This window comes from Gopherus flavomarginatus, chromosome 13 (genome assembly GCF_025201925.1).
Source record: "Gopherus flavomarginatus isolate rGopFla2 chromosome 13, rGopFla2.mat.asm, whole genome shotgun sequence".
NCBI lineage: Eukaryota > Metazoa > Chordata > Testudines > Testudinidae > Gopherus > Gopherus flavomarginatus.
The window spans coordinates 26,310,746-26,326,751 of record NC_066629.1 but is presented as its reverse complement, the minus strand read 5'-3'; the positions used below and the strand labels follow the sequence as shown (position 1 = coordinate 26,326,751).

General features: G+C 39.4%; 1 protein-coding gene across 5 annotated transcripts in view; it reads left to right on the top strand.

Moving 5' to 3' along the window:
• CADM1 (cell adhesion molecule 1) overlaps positions 1–16,006 on the top strand; it is a 295,797-nt gene that overhangs the window by 238,692 nt on the left and 41,099 nt on the right. For 4 of the 5 annotated variants that reach the window (XM_050921826.1, XM_050921829.1, XM_050921830.1 and 1 more), the window contains exons 6-8: positions 3,051–3,150; positions 8,861–9,033; positions 13,850–13,915. In XM_050921826.1, the coding sequence (XP_050777783.1) occupies positions 3,051–3,150; positions 8,861–9,033; positions 13,850–13,915 (339 nt within the window). The remainder of the gene's footprint in view (positions 1–3,050; positions 3,151–8,860; positions 9,034–13,849; positions 13,916–16,006) is intronic. The other variant, XM_050921828.1, reaches the window with a different exon arrangement.

Sequence of the window (16,006 nt, the reverse complement as noted above, 5' to 3'; positions counted from 1 at the left end):
CCATTTAAAACAGTTTGACATGCACATATATCTTCAGTAGAAGCTGCAGCTTGTATCCTTTGTTGTTCCCCCACCTTGCATGTGGTTTTCAGGTGAAGTTATTATTTAAGGGTGGTCTCTAAACAAGGCAGGCCTACAGTTTGTACAGCCTAAGAAGTGCTTTGGGAAGAGTTGGAGATGAAAAAGCGTTGTATAAACTTAAAACATGAATTAAGCACCACCATTTCAAAATAGGTATTAAGCACAAGATTGTCAACTTGCCCATGGGACCGTCTGTTTTGCATACAGCCCTGCTGAAAAGTCGTCAGTTTTGGGATGGATAGAGTGACAGCCAACTGCTGCAGAGCATGGATGGGCATTTCTAGCTGAGGACTCTAGTACAAAATCTTGACCTCATGAGGAAAGTCCTAGTATCCTCTGTGTACATTCAGATGGTCAGTAACACCATTCGTTTCAGGGTCTCCTCTGAAAGAGACTTGCTCTTTAAACAATGTATACGCTCAGTGTATGCTCTTTGGAAAGAAGAAATACCGAGTCCATTTTTTGCAACAGTTAGTATTAGAGCTAGGCAGGCATAGATGCTGGAACTAGGGGTGCTGCTGCACCCCCTGGCTTGAAGTGGTTTCCATCAAATACAGGGTTTACAGTTCGGTTCAGTGGCTTTCAGCACACCCACTATACAAATTGTTCCAGCACACCTGGAGGCAGGAAGCAGCGTGTCTCTATGTAAAGAGGTGAGAAGTGGAGATAGCTTTAGGACTTGCATGTCAGGATTGTCAGCATCACAGGCGTTATAGACTTTGATCTGTGGCACTTGGGCAGATAGGCACCCTATTCAGAGAACACCATCGCTGGCCTGAACACAAAGAGTTATTGACAAGTGATCTCTATGTACAGCACTTTTCATTTCATCGGTTGACTTAAAGAACACAGAACATTGTGCTTGGTCAGGCTGGCATAAACTAATCTACCAACAAGAGAGTAGGAGCAAGTCTCATCCTGGCCTCTTTAAAGGCTACTTTTCATGTATTTTATAGACACGCTACTTGAGTGCTTTTAAAGAAATCTCGTCAAATCCAGAATGGCTTGTAGTAAGGTTGGTTGGTTGGTTTTCAAATTGGTTGCTGTAGCAGTGGGTCCTTTAGATGGCTGGTGTTTAAGCTTTTGAATGAATTCAGCTTTATAAAGATTCCTTATAAAATTACTTGGGTGGGTTTTTTCTTTTTAAAGCCACTGGAAAAGTTGTAAATGTATTAGGAAACAGCTTTAGATTGCTAGAACTAATAGACTACCAGTACTGTACTACTGTGGTGTAGGTGTGGCTCTAACGACTCGTCTTTGTTTTTATGTAGAAATCCCACTGTATAATGATGTAAAGAAGCGCCAAGATTCGCATTTCAGGGCAGTTTTGTTGTACGTAGGTAGTAAATGTCCATCTGTTGTTGGCCTTATGCCGTCTATTGCTATCTGAGGCATGCAGTAACTGCCCCAGAATGTACTACTGCAGGTCTCATTAATTACAGAATTCTAGGAACTTGGCATTAGAGCCCTGCAATCTGTCAATATCTGAGTTAGATCCGCGGACCATTTTTGCAGATTGGATACGGATACAAATTTTGCATCCACGCAGGACTCTACTCGACATGTTTAAATATAATGTTTAATAGCTGATACATAGTTATTGGAGACCATAAATTCATCATAAAAATTTCAGCCTAAAGATTTGTCATGATAACAATAATGAATGATTGATAAGACTATCTAGAATATATGTACCAGTTACTCTTAAAGATTTACTTTGCAGCTGCCACAAATTAAACCATGTAACTAGAAGGTCAGCTGGTGTTTTCAAGTGTGTAAATATTTTATACTAGCCAGTATATGATCATTTTGTGTCTCTAAAATGTTGCAAACACTTACTGTGACCTGGTAAACCAGCACAATTATATTTTTTAAACAGTCTTTTATGGTTTTCTAGTTGCAAGAAAGATCTATGAGACGGAGATTCATTTATTAAAAAAGTATTTATTGTGTAGCTATCTCAGGAGAGGATTTACTAGTGTACTTTATTCCATTACTGAAAATTATGAGAGTTGAAATTGTTAAACCCAGCCATGGATTTTTTTTTTATTTCCACTATTCCATATGAAGCATGTTAATGAGTTAAACGCTGTTAGTAAAAGGCAACAAGCCAATAGTATCGGCAGTAGAGATTCTCAAACAAAATAAAAACGTTTGAATTGTTTCGACCTTCATGCATACTGAGTTGCTGCCCTCCCCTGTTTCTTACAGCTGAGTAACTTTCTAAAAAATATATGTGGCTTAATGGCATTTGTGGTATTGAATTGATTTTTGCGTTCATAACATTTTAGCTACAGTTGAGATTGCATTTTTAATCTGTTTCAGCTGTTGAAGGCAATGAATTTCTTATTAATTGCGGACTGTGTCCTTTTTCCTGCAGGGCCTTTCTGAAGGATTTCTGAGCTGTGTCCTTTGGTGTAAACGTTTTAATCCCCTGTGTTTATTTTGAGACGTACACAAATTTCCTTTGGACTAGCAAGAACCTGGCATTGTTCAAACAAAGGCAGCAGCAGTTACGATTTTTGTCTTTTGCACAAGTGCCTCCAGCAGAGCCAAAAATATTAATATACAGCGGCACAAAGTATTGTCATACAGTAATATGACACATGATACAATGCATCAATTCTGAGCACCACAAATATCTCTGCTTTCACCTCCGCATGAAGGCAAATGAGTTCCTTTAGGTTGAGTGAGTTCAGAGATAAACTTCAATGTAACAAAATGCATTTTCCAGGAAACGGTGGTGCTGCACTTAGTGTGAAATGCTCTTATCTGTGATTCACATTTTGGAGTTATTAGTCAATTTAATTTGTGAAAATGCTGAATCTATTTACTGATTAGATGAATGGTATGAATGGGCAAGGGTAGGAGTACTGATGCCAGACTTTCCTCTATGGGTGCATACAAATCTGATTCTGCTCAATGAGATAATTTGTCAAACAGTTTGGTTTTGTTTTTTTGTCATGCAGATAAACCTCAAGTGCGGGTTTTACAGAATTACCCACTGCAAGGTCTAACGAGAGAAGGGGAGCCACTTGAGCTGACATGCACAGCTTTTGGAAAGCCACAGTAAGTTTGGGACTTCAAAGGCTTGGGGGGGATCAGCCAGTGCCAATTATGTCATGCTATAGAAAAGCGATTTGCACATTCTTACCGTAGGAAGTTAATATGAGATACTCTGCAGAGAAAATAGTTTAGCCATGAAAACAGTGAGTGCTGAAGGGGAATGTTCTCTGAATCTGTACATCAACTAAAACATTAAGACCTTGATTTTAACCCATATCCATTTTGATATGTGATAGGTGGAAAATGTCTCCTTTTAAAGCTCTAAATAGAGCTTTTTCACAAATGGGCATATAGGAAGCAACTCTGTGCTTTGTGCCATCACTGGCAGTAAGAAGCAACAAAGAGTCCTGTGGCACCTTATAGACTAACTGAAGTATTGGAGCATAAGCTTTTGTGGGTTAATACCCAGTTCGTCAGACGCAAGCTATTCACCCATGAAGCTTATGCTCCAATACTTCTGTTAGTCTATAAGGTACCACAGGACTCTCTGTTGCTTTTTACAGATCCAGACTAACACGGCTACCCCTCTGATACTGGCAATAAGATCTCTCTCTCGCACAAAGGGAAACAAAGTGAATTTTGTTATGGATGCCACATGACAGGACATCCCTTCCTTCAGGGAATGGCTTAGATGGCAATTGGTTTGTAATGAATCTTCAAAATCCAGGCCATTGACTACGTACTGAATCCTACAAAGGTGCGAGTATGGCTGGGTAATTATGTCACGAGGGGTGGAGATTACGGCACATTAGAGTTGAAGTGGAACTGTAAGGTTAGATAGTCTCTCCCTGTCTGTATGTTATTGAAAACAACCACCACCACCACCACCACCACCCAGAACAGTTTTCAGTGTTTTGTGCAGTGATGCTATTATACAGTTTAATAGATTGTACCCCAGGACAAATCTCATGATGGCAAAGTGTAAATTTTCCCCTTTATTTTTGTGCCATTAGTTCTAGTTGATCCCTTGTAGCCTCCTTAAACAATTTCTCTTCCATTTGGGGTTTACATGCTTTTGTAGGTTAATATGTTGACTCACTCTTCTTAATCACGTAACCTAGCCTTTTCTCTCCTTATGAGCCCAGTCCCTCCGTTTCTTAGGCTACATCTAAACTACAGGCTAGGGGTGTGATTCCTCCACTTGTGTACATGTTCTCCCAATATCTTGACGAGAGCTAATGCGAGTACAAATAGTAGTGTCGCATGGGCAGTGGCCGTGAAACACTCCTGAAACTAATGGGTACCGCAGGTGGATAGCACGGTACCACTATTATTTATATTCGCTCTAGATCAAATGGAACTACCATAAGTATGGGCATGCAAGTTGGGAAATCACACCTTTGGCTCATAGTGTATGTGTAGGGTTATTCTCATCATCTTCGTTATGTTTCTCTGATCTCCCTGACGTTTTTTGGTAATTTGTCCAGAACTGAAGAGGTTATTCCCATTTGAATCTCGTTTTTATGATTTCTGTTCCCATGTTTCTAATCTCCCTAGACCCCTTTGTATTTTTTTTCTGTCCTTGGTAACTGCAGCTCTTCCTAATTTAGTATCATCTGTGAATTTAATGAACATATTGTTTACTCCCTTTTCGATATGACTAATGTTCAGTAGGACTGAAAGTAACCCTGACCCTTGCAGTACCCCATTAGCCACTTGCCCCAATCTGTCTGTTATCTAACTTCATGTTGGTGCCTATATGGTGATAGTAACAGTTTTTATATAGTGGGTTTCATTTGGGCATCTGAAAGCATTTACATCAAAAATATAGCTTTTAAGGGTAACTGCCAGGTCAAATGTTCTAGAAATATATAGTTGTCACAAAAGCTTATTTTTCAAAAAATTAATATTAGGAGGACAGTTTCCTTGATATTTTAATTCCAGTGCAATTTTTTAAAAAAGAACTATTCCCCTGCAATATTTGCAACCTAAATATGACTTTGTAGAGTTGCATTAGAACTTGAAAAATAAGGCGAGACATGATCTTTTTGTGCCTAGTTACGCAGTAGTCCATTTTCATTGTCTAAACTTAGATGAAACCAAAAACTAAACAAATGTAAATGGTGACAAGTAAACAAGAGCTGCAAATTTCTTTCAATTTTAGTGGTCTAAGGTGTTACACGTAAGGAAATGAAGTCATTTCTGAATGTGCAAATTGCCACCTCTGTACATAACTTCATAGGAGATGTGGCTGCTGTCCCACTAATTTACAATCTGCATATATTTTGTATAACATTTTGAATGACTCTAACTTTGCCCCTTTAACAGTAAAAGTCATTTATCTGACCCCTCTTGCCCGATTTTAAAGTTTGCTCTGTCTCAGAATCTTCTAATCACCTCTGCAAGCTTTAAATGTAAAAGCCTATGGCAAAAGGATAAGATGTTGGGTGTCTCATTTTTTCGTTGTCCCACTTGGGGCACTTTATAAGGTGCCTGATTTTCAGTCAGCGGCAAGCAGCGACTCTATTAAAATTGTATCTCTTCAAGGCAAGCACTCTAAAATTGAGACTCCCAAAATCACTAGTCAGTTTAGAAAAGCAAGTCCAATAGCAATAAAACCTGGCTTGGCAACGCTAAGATTAAACTTATCCACACAGTCAAATAGCAGGTCAAATTTTGAGTTTCAATTTTAATAACACCTAGCCTGTACATAGAGGTTTACATGCTTTAACTGAGTTCCACAGATGCCTATGGACTAGGTAAGTAATTATCTCCATTTTACAGAGCAGGAAGCTGAGACACACAATGTTTAGCACTTGCCCAGATCCACACAGACAGAAGATCAGAATGCAGGTGTTCCTGCTGCCCAGCCCCAAGATCCCCTCTGTCACATCCATTCGTATTGCCTGGTGGGCAATCTCAAGATTCTCAGTATCTATTTTCTTGACAAAAGTCCATCACTTGGTCACCATGAAAAGCCCAGACATTTGTGGGACCCTCAAAAGTGGCATGAGCTCCCTCTTTTAGTTCTCGAACAGGAGACAACCAACAAATCTTATCCCCCGAGTCTGGATACCTTAAGAATACTTGACTCTCCTACATAATCTTTCATCCAATGATCTTGAAGTACTTTCCAAACTCTTAAATCCTCCAAAATCTGTATGAGGGAGGTAGATAGTGGTATACCCATTTTACAGCTGGGATCCTAAAGCACAGCCAAACCAAGCGGGTAGCTCAGGGTCCCCCAGTGACTGAGAATTCTATTCGGAAGTCAGCTACCACATTAGTCCTTTTATTCTGAGCACTGGCCCATATTTCTCCCTTTGTACGTATGTGGCTGTGTGGAGGCCGTGTGTTCTAGCAAAATTTCTGTCATGACCTCCTCCTTGCCAAGACGTTAGCTTTTGCTCTTGGCAAAAAAAATCCCAACTTTGCGTTTATCTCTGCAGGAGTAAAAGGTTTTTTTTAAATTACATCATAGGCTGATTAGAAGCTCATCTTTTACTCCAAAAAGCAAAGCCGACTTTGAGAAGGATCTCAAATGCTTCATCACCTACATTGAAAACCTAAAATGGAGTAAATTAAACACATCTGAAATTCCTTACTTGGGGGCAGGAGGGAAATACTGTGGAACCTAATGCCATGGCAGAGGGATAGTGATTGCATTTATTCTCTGTTTCATTAATAGTACTGTGTCTATGCTAATTTTTTCTCTCTAGTCATGTGGATATGATTGTATGCATAAGCACATGTTGGTAGGTTACTTTTGTGTTTTGCCAAGATGTTGTGTACAATCAAAAGGGTAATGTTAATTTGCTGTTAAATATTGTCCCACCTATCACACTCTGGCTACATCTATGCTGCCAATTGAATGACAAAACGTTTGTCTAAAAAAAACACCTCTGAAAGACACAAATTTTGCTGTGACATGCGACTGTGTGAACAAATGCCCCTTGTTGGAGGTGGAAGTTTTTTGTCGGCAGGAGAGCCAGCACCGGCTACATTGCATGACTTGTAGCGGCACGGCTGTAGCGACACAGCCATGTCACTAAAAGCCGTGTAGTGCAAACATAGCCCAAGAGTTTCACCTGTCAAGCAGGAATTCTGATTGCCAAGCAGCCCATTCGCCACAGCCTGCAAGACTGACACATGCGATAATAATTTTTAAGTTACTTTACTGGGTCATGGTAACACACTCAATTACTATTGTTTTTAGATACCGTTTAAAGCTTTTAATGTACCCTACTATGATTTGAATATTTATTAGTCAGCCATAATGCCTGTTTCACAAATATATCACTGCCCATTGAGACTGTTTGAATTGATGGAAAGTTTAGGCCAGGGCTTCTCAATTGTTTACTTTGCATCAGAAATGTGTTGTCCCACTTCTGTTTAGATGGAGATTGCTTGTTTTTTTTTTCCCCTTTACTCCTCAGAAGAGCAATATTCTTCTGTTGTCTAAGAGAGGCAATATTTTTTTTGTCTCAATAAGAGTGATGAGGAATTTCTCCTTGATTCCAAATACTGCATTGACGTGTTTTTGAACGTTTAATGGAAGTGACTGATAGTCTTACTGCCATTGAGAGACCACAAAACTGTTGTTCCCTCCACTGACTCTATAGGAATATCCCTGTTATCTGAGCTGCGTAACTATTACGTTCATTGTTGTTTCATTAGCAACAGATGAGAAAACAGACTGCCAAATGGAGAAAAGGTAATAAGGGGTGGGGAGAAAAGGCAATGTTATTTTCCAGCTGCTAAAATGGTACTAACAAACGGGAGACAAAAATGTTGCAAATGAGTCAACTGTATCCCCTTTCAAAGCTGTTCAAGCTTGCTAAAATGTATCAATTTTGTTAAATTAACATGTGCTTTGCAATAAAATTCTGTTGAAATTTAATTCACGCTTAAAGGGCTACTGTGCATACATATATAGCCCATTGATCGTAGGCCTCAAGCGTTGGAGTTTGTGGGGTTTTCCCCCAAATTAATGAGATGATTATCTTTTGGTGAGGTCTGTTCTCCTTGGATTGCTGTGAAACAGCATAGCAAGTCAAAAAATATTAATCTCCCAGGGAATCATTTCCAATTGATCTAGGATAAATTGTAAGTAATGTAAAAGCAGTAAAGAATCCTGTGGCACCTTATAGACTAACAGACGTTTTGGAGCATGAGCTTTCGTGGGTGAATACCCACTTCCTCAGATGCATGTAATGGAAATATCCAGGGGCAGGTATATATATGTGTGCTAGCAAGCAAGCTAGAGATAACGAGGTCAGTTCAATCAGGGAGGATGAGGCCCTGTTCTAGCAGTTGAGGTGGAACAGGGCGTCATCCTCCCTGATTGAACTGACCTCGTTATCTCTAGCTTGCTTGCTAGCACACATATATATACCTGCCCCTGGATATTTCCATTACATGCATCTAAGGAAGTGGGTATTCACCCACGAAAGCTCATGCTCCAAAACGTCTGTTAGTCTATAAGGTGCCACAGGATTCTTTACTGCTTTTACAAATCCAGACTAACACGGCTACCCTCTGATACTTAAGTAATGTAAGTGCTTCAGCATGTGAGACGTGAGTGATTCAAAAGCAAATGAGGAGAGTATTCACTAATCAGTGCATCTTACTTAGGAAGGTCAAGAATTTCACGTCATTTCCTTAGTGTCTTTTTGTCTGTCATGTGATCTTGTATGTGGATGAAATATTGAAAATACCGACTTGATTGTCGGAATTAGTAATGCAATTGTTTCTTTCTCCCTCTCCTGCATAGGCCTACGGAAGTGAAATGGTTAAGAGTAGATGATGAGATGCCTCAACACGTTGTAGTGTCGGGTTCAAACCTTCTCATTAATAACCTAAACAAAACAGATAATGGTACATACCGCTGTGAGGCTTCAAATGCGGTGGGGAAATCATCTGCGGATTACATGCTGTTTGTATACGGTACGTGAGGAAAAAACGCCATTCTTCTAGACTCATTTACACATAATTGCTACATACCACTCTCTAAAAGCTTTTGAAAAAGTAAATATTTTGCTTAATGCTGGAATTTCTGATAGCATCTAACGCATCCTCTCATTACATTGGGGGGTTCTGGGTAACCATTTCCTTCACTCTTTTCCCCTGATGCTAACCTCAAATGAAGAGCCTCTGATGTTCAAAGTCCAGTAAGTGATGACTTCTCAGAGCTATCATTGTGAGCTTGCCGTGGAGATGGGATGTATTGTAAGATGCAGTACAGGAAAAGGCCAGAGCAGAAGCTCGAGGGGTTGTGGGGAGGGGCTCATGGGGGCTGGGATAGCTTAAGTTATCCTCTGACAGTCCTGAATATTGTAGGACTGCTCCCTATGGTGTCTTATCTAATCTGTTGTGCTATATCTGCTGCAATGGTACAGGATTGTCTCTCCACTCTGTTTTTAGCAAGTTAAATTACAGAAGAATCAGCAAGCATATCCAGCTAATTACAATCCAGTAAATAAGCTGGAAGAATGAGATGTCTTAAACATATCTGTGGCTGCCAAACAGACGCTAAAACATGCCTCAGCATCTTTTTAAAGTGCTATTAAGTACCTACTTTAATTCTTCAGTTTCTCTGCATTATTTCACCATCACTTTTAACCTTGTTGTGCTCTTGTCATGGAGGTCGGGCATATAATGAAGATTCAGTAGACACTTGAAGAATGGTCCCCAGACTAATTATGAACAATTCCCTTGTGCTACATGTGTACGGCTAGTTCTTTAGGAAGACTTAAGAAACATGGGCTTTTTTCCCCTCTGCATTTTATAAATGCTGCCACCACTAGTGGCGTCGACAGGCTCTAAGGACAGATCAGTATGAGAGCCCCAGTGGTCATCAAGCCTGACTGCTTCTAAAGCCCCCTTGACTTCTCGCAAGTATTGATAATTGATGTCTTTTGGATTATTACAATTAAGATTGTGCTGGTATTGTGTTTTGGAAGCTTTCTCTGGTTTAAAACTTACTCCATATTACCTCCGCTTGGAACGGTACAGCTCACAATCCCTTGTGCTGATACAGATCAGGCAGCTTGAGTGCTCAACTTCTGACTTTCATACACACGCATTGCTGTACATGTACAATATTTTAGTCATTTATAAATGGAGGCCCCTGTAGAAATGTATGTCTATGGATTTTAATTAAACCAGGGGTTTTCAAAATTCATTGCTTTGCAACTCCCTTCTTACAAGAAAAATGACTACATGACCCCAGGAAGGGGAACTGAAGCTTGAGCCAGCCCGAGCCCCACCACTCAGGGCGTTGGGGCCAAAGCAGAAGCCCAAGGGCTTCAGCCCCAGACTTGAGGGCCTGTAACCTGAGCCCCACTACTCCGAGTTGCATTAAAATGGGTTGCAATCCATTTGGGGTCCCGACCCACAATTTCAAAATGGCTGAATTAAACAAATGGTGAACATGTCAGTCTATTCCCCCAAAGTGCCCCAAAAAAGGGCATCTGCTTTTAAAATGAAAGTTTATTTCATAAGACACATCCATATTTCAGAGTTGTTTTTCTTCTCTCGGTCTGGTAGGGTAGGGGTGCATTCACACTGATGGTTTTTCCTTAGATCAACACGTGACTAACTTTGCAGTCCTAGAAGGAATAAACTCTCCGTACTAAATGACAACATGAGAACATGTGAAACAAGGCTCATGCTTATTGCATCAATGCAATCACACTTTCTGTATAATGTCCTAAACATCATAACTAAGGAGTTTGCATGAAACTAGAATTATGCACTATAATAAAACAACAGTTAAATGACTTTCCATTCCTTGGATGGCTTCATATACTACTTGTCCCATAAATGAGGATTTTAAACAAAATTTAGCAGCTGTTGAATGAACTGGTCTCCTTCCAGTTCCTAGTGGGCTTTTCTTAGAGACAGCTCTAGTGGGAATGGCTCTAATTGGAATCTCTGGCCATTTCAGGCCAAAGATTCAATGTACTCTGGAAACTGAACTCCCTTCTGAATGGTACACGTGATCTAAGAGTGAAATTTTCAGAGCTCATGTTAGCACACGCTATCGCTGATCTTGCTGTGTCTGTTGTGTGAACAAGAAGTTTAGGGCTGTCAGTGCTGTACCTCTCATTGGCACATTGAATTCACAGGGAAAGACTGCAATTAAATTATTTTAAAAGAAATGAAAATTCCAAAAGATTTTTAGCCTGTGCCCATAGTGCATACATTTGACAGCCATCTAAGCATGATTAGCTGCTTTTATGGTCTGTCGGGTGTCCACGGTCAAGTAACTTTTCTACATCTCATCGTATCAAGATGGTGGTAAAATCAGAAGTGTCCCAATACGGCTCACTACTCTAGATTGTATAAAGAAGTCCCTTGATGCTATGCATGTTCAGCCCAGGAATTCAGAGCTGTTGGTCTTATGAGAGTGGATTGCTCATGGCTTCCTTCTCTAATGCACTGGTTCAAATCTAGCCCAACTTAGTATTAAGGAATACAAGTACTATGCTGTGTCCTGCGTGGAAATGCATCGGCAGTCTGAGTCCACCTCTTAATAAAGCATGCATGTCTCATAAGCCTTCACCACATTGAGCATCTTTTTCTCAGCATGGAAACTGATCCGTGGAAGTAGCATCTGCAAGCCTAGTGCAAAATGCATTAAAAGGTTTCCCTATTGCTTGCCTCTCTACCTGTTCCATGGAGAAGTAGGACTTATTCTCCAGGGCTGTCAATACAGGACTTTGTATCAGCACCAAATTGATCTTGAGAGAGGATAAGAAAATAGGGTGATTAGTCTGTCAAATCACTCCGTGTCTTAACAAGTCCCTTAATAGTTATCCGATGCAATAAAGTGTAATGACTGCAGAAGAGCTGTGACTATCTGACATGTCAGCCCTACTCTACCTCATCAAGATTAATCTCCTTATAGAATTAAAATACACATATGTTTAAATATAATTAAGTCTAAAGTGTCTTCCGACAGCAAGAACCTGCAAAGTGATTGCTGCAGAACTGTCCTTAACTCTCTCACAGACACTCTCTCTCTGTCTCTCTCACTCTTGTATCCTGCTGATGTGTTATAAGGATGTCTAATCACATACAAAATAATACAAACGGAAAATGTTGTTGCCTACAAATTAATTTCACATTGGGAGTGACCAAAGACATTTTCTAGAAATCTCTAGTGTGATTATCACATGAGACTAGACAGTCATCTCCCCCAATCAGTAGGGACGAAACTATCAGTAGCAGTTTCCCCTGGTGGAGACAGTGAAACAGAAAATTGAGTTTTTCATCCTCAGTGACAAAGGTTGGTGATTTTCTTCTCATACTTTGCTCTGTCTCCACTGATAATAAAGAAACATCAGTGTAGTGCCTTGTCAGCCTACCCCAAGTTAGGCGGATGATGAAGAAGTTATCTAACAAAGAAATGGACCCAGGTATTGCAGCTGCAGGAGAAGGACAAAATATTTAAAGGCATTCTTCATGAATGATCATTTTCCTTTAGCTGACTTCACAATGAAGCAAACTCCAAGGTAATGTTTCTTAACTTTCAGGAAGTTGTATTGAACACAATAAAGGTGCAGCATATAATTAAAGTTTGGATGTATTAATTAGAGAATTTGAGAGCTCACTTGGAGATAAAAGAGTAGCAGATGTATCAGTGATGAAAAGTTGACATGCTTTAGAACAAATTTAAAATCAAAAGCCTATGAACTGTTTCATACTCTTATTGCAGAATGATTCCTTAGTTCAAAGTCTTGCTGACTACTTAACACATTCAGTTTGATCATCCTGGGGCATTGATATACATATAATTTTTTTTCTTTTACATCTTTTCTCATCTTTCCTCCTTCCCCAAGTAACTTTTGTGAAGATATGACACTCTATATGGTATAAATATTTTATACTGTATAGCCTAGCACTGTTTGGTGGCTTTACCAGGTCAAGTGTCTTTTATAAATTCTTTGTAAAGAAAAAAAAAATCTCTTCAGTTTTCTGTTTTTTTTGTTGTTTTTTTTTCCATCCAGGATGTGATATTAACAAAAGGCAGGGCAGCATTAAAATAATGATATTTATCAGTCACTTTAAATAAAAAAAAGTCTCAGTAAAATCTTGCATGCCTCAAACTTGATATTTAATAGTGATATTCTCGTTTCTTTATATTTATTGCTAGCTTAGAAGTAGTTTTACATCCTGCGGAGATGTATTGATGGAGGAAGAATAATGAAGTTAACAGTTCTGGAAAAAGTGAATGAGAGAGACTCAATCTGCTGTGGATATTTAGTCTGTTAAGCGCAGCAGGAACTCCCCCGTTTCCCACCAGAATTTTCAAATGTAAACGTAGAAAAATGACAAAGCACCATTGTCTTTCTTTGTACATAGCAAATTGTCATCCTTGTCACAGGAAGTTTTTGTGGTTTGTTTTTCTTATAGCTCTCCCATTCCATCTCTCTCTCTCCCATCAATGACTAATTTGTGCTAGGTTTTTTATTTTTTTTCAGCATTTATAAATAACAGAACAAGAGAGAAATTTCTGCTGGCATAAGTCCGTGTGTAGCTCCATTGCAGTCAGTGCAGCTATACCAGATGGATTCTGGCTCTCTGTCTTTAAAGCCAGTTGGGAAATTTGCCCCTCATTTTTAGGAGAATAATGACATCAAACAGCCATGCTGCTTTTCAGTGTCCTCGTTTCTCTCTTTATCATTGTTGATCATTGTTGTGTTCTGTTTGTTTTTCTTAATTTGCCTTTTTATTTTCCTTTTTATTTTTTATCCAGATCCCCCCACAACTATCCCTCCTCCCACAACAACCACCACCACCACCACCCCTACCACCATCACAGGTACGGTACCTTCATGACCATTGGAAATGTCCTGAGTGTGTATTGTCTTTTATGTCTATAAACAGAAGGCTGGGGGTGGAGGGCTGGAAATCTTTATTTTTCATAATATACCATTCTTGCACTGGTGTGTTATAATCTCAGGAAGTTGGACAGTCCTGACTGGAGGTGTTCTTGGAACATGGAAACTGACATGTCAGACATGACTAACAGTCCGTTTAGTCCAGGGCTGATGGCTAATATCAGATACTTCAAATGAAGATATAAACACCCCTGTAGTACATCTAACACAGGGAGCAGATGTTAAATATCTTGCTCAACCCAGTCAATATCACTTTCTGAGCTGTTTATGCCCGGAAGCATGAAGTTTGTTTTTAACTTTGTCCAACTGGTATGGTTACAAGTGCTGTTCTCATTCATAGATATTTCATCTATTTCTGAAACTTAACAAAACAAGCTATCTACCTCAATAGCCTGCAACAATAACACCACCACCTAGCTCTTATATATGAGCCCACCAGTCAGTTATGCATATTATTCTAATATTAAAAAGAATATTCTGTTAATTTTTTTAAGTTGCCTTTTAATTTTGAATTCCTATTTTCCTGTATTCTGGGACCAGGTAAATAGGAACACCAAACTGTCCATAATACACCACTCATTACTTTACATCCATCCATCATCTCACCTCATGTTCCTTTCCACAATAACTACATCTGTCTTCCCAGTCACTCCACATAAGGGAGGCTTTTCTGATTTTCCCTGCTCAGCTACAATACTCTGCTCATTTTCATTGCCCTTTCTTGAATGTTTTTATTTCAACTATATATTTTTTCTTGAGATAGAGGTGACAAACTGACCACAATACTGAAGGTGAGAATGTACCATCAATTGTCCAGTGGCTTAATATTTCCTGTATTATACTCCATCCTCTTCATAAAGCAGCATAACATTTTGTTTATCTTTGTGACTACTGTTGTGCCTTAGCAGACTTTAACTATCCTACATTCCCATTCCCACCCCCACTCCCATGTGATTTTACAACTAAATCAGACCTCACGGGTGTGGACAATTAACTTAAAACCTTCTTTCCAATGTGCCTTAAGATGCTCTTGTCCCAGTGTGTTTCATCTGTCATTGTGTTGTCCAGATTTTGCCATGTCACTGTCTTCCTCCTTCCAGGTCCTCTGTCTGTCTCCTTACTAATGAACTTCGGAACATGCTGGCATTAACTTTTTCCCATCTCAAGACTTGGCTATTTATTACAGTATTTATCTTTTAATGACTTTTTATTCCATAATATGTCTTTAACTTCTCACTTCATTGTGTCAAAGTTTCCTTCAGAGCCTTTTGTGGGGAGACGTTTTATCAAGTATCTCTGTCTAAAGGAATGGTGTAACTTGGTGGTTCTTTATTTTTATCTTGGTGGTTCTGTTTTGTTAACGCTTTCAAAGAAGCGTAAATGGTTACAGAGCCTTACTTACCCTTTCAGGAGCAAAGCTGCTTTGGCCCTATTACATTATGTTCATGTGATGCTTTGTAACACTATGATATTCTCATCTCTTTGTCCTGGAAATGAAATTAAATATTGCTAACGTCATTTTGGGCTCACTTTTAGTATTTTTTGTATAGATGGGTACTCTGCTAAGCCACCCTTCGACACTCAGTATCGTAGCTGTTTCGAATAATAAATTACATGTTGTTTGTAACTCAAATGCTTCGATCCTTGCTGCCATCCAAGACTACAGTAAGGCATCTTAGGCAACCTCCATGCTGATTCTACAGAGTTCTCCAACTTCTCCTTTTCGGTGCCCTTGCTTCCACACTCTTATTTAAAAAAAAAATTACACTTCTGGAAACTAAATATCACTGGCTCTTGGTATAAGTCCCCTTTAACTGATGTTGAACTTGATTATATTACATCCTCTGCTATTTAGTGGCTTGAGCCTATTACTGATGTTTGCAGATTTTGTTGCCTCACTGATTATTCAATATTCTGCATTTACCATTCACCCTTTGATTCTTTGGCTCCTGCAGCACCCCTCAGTATAAAATCTGTGCTCTTATGAGTTGGCTTTTGTAGCCACACAAATT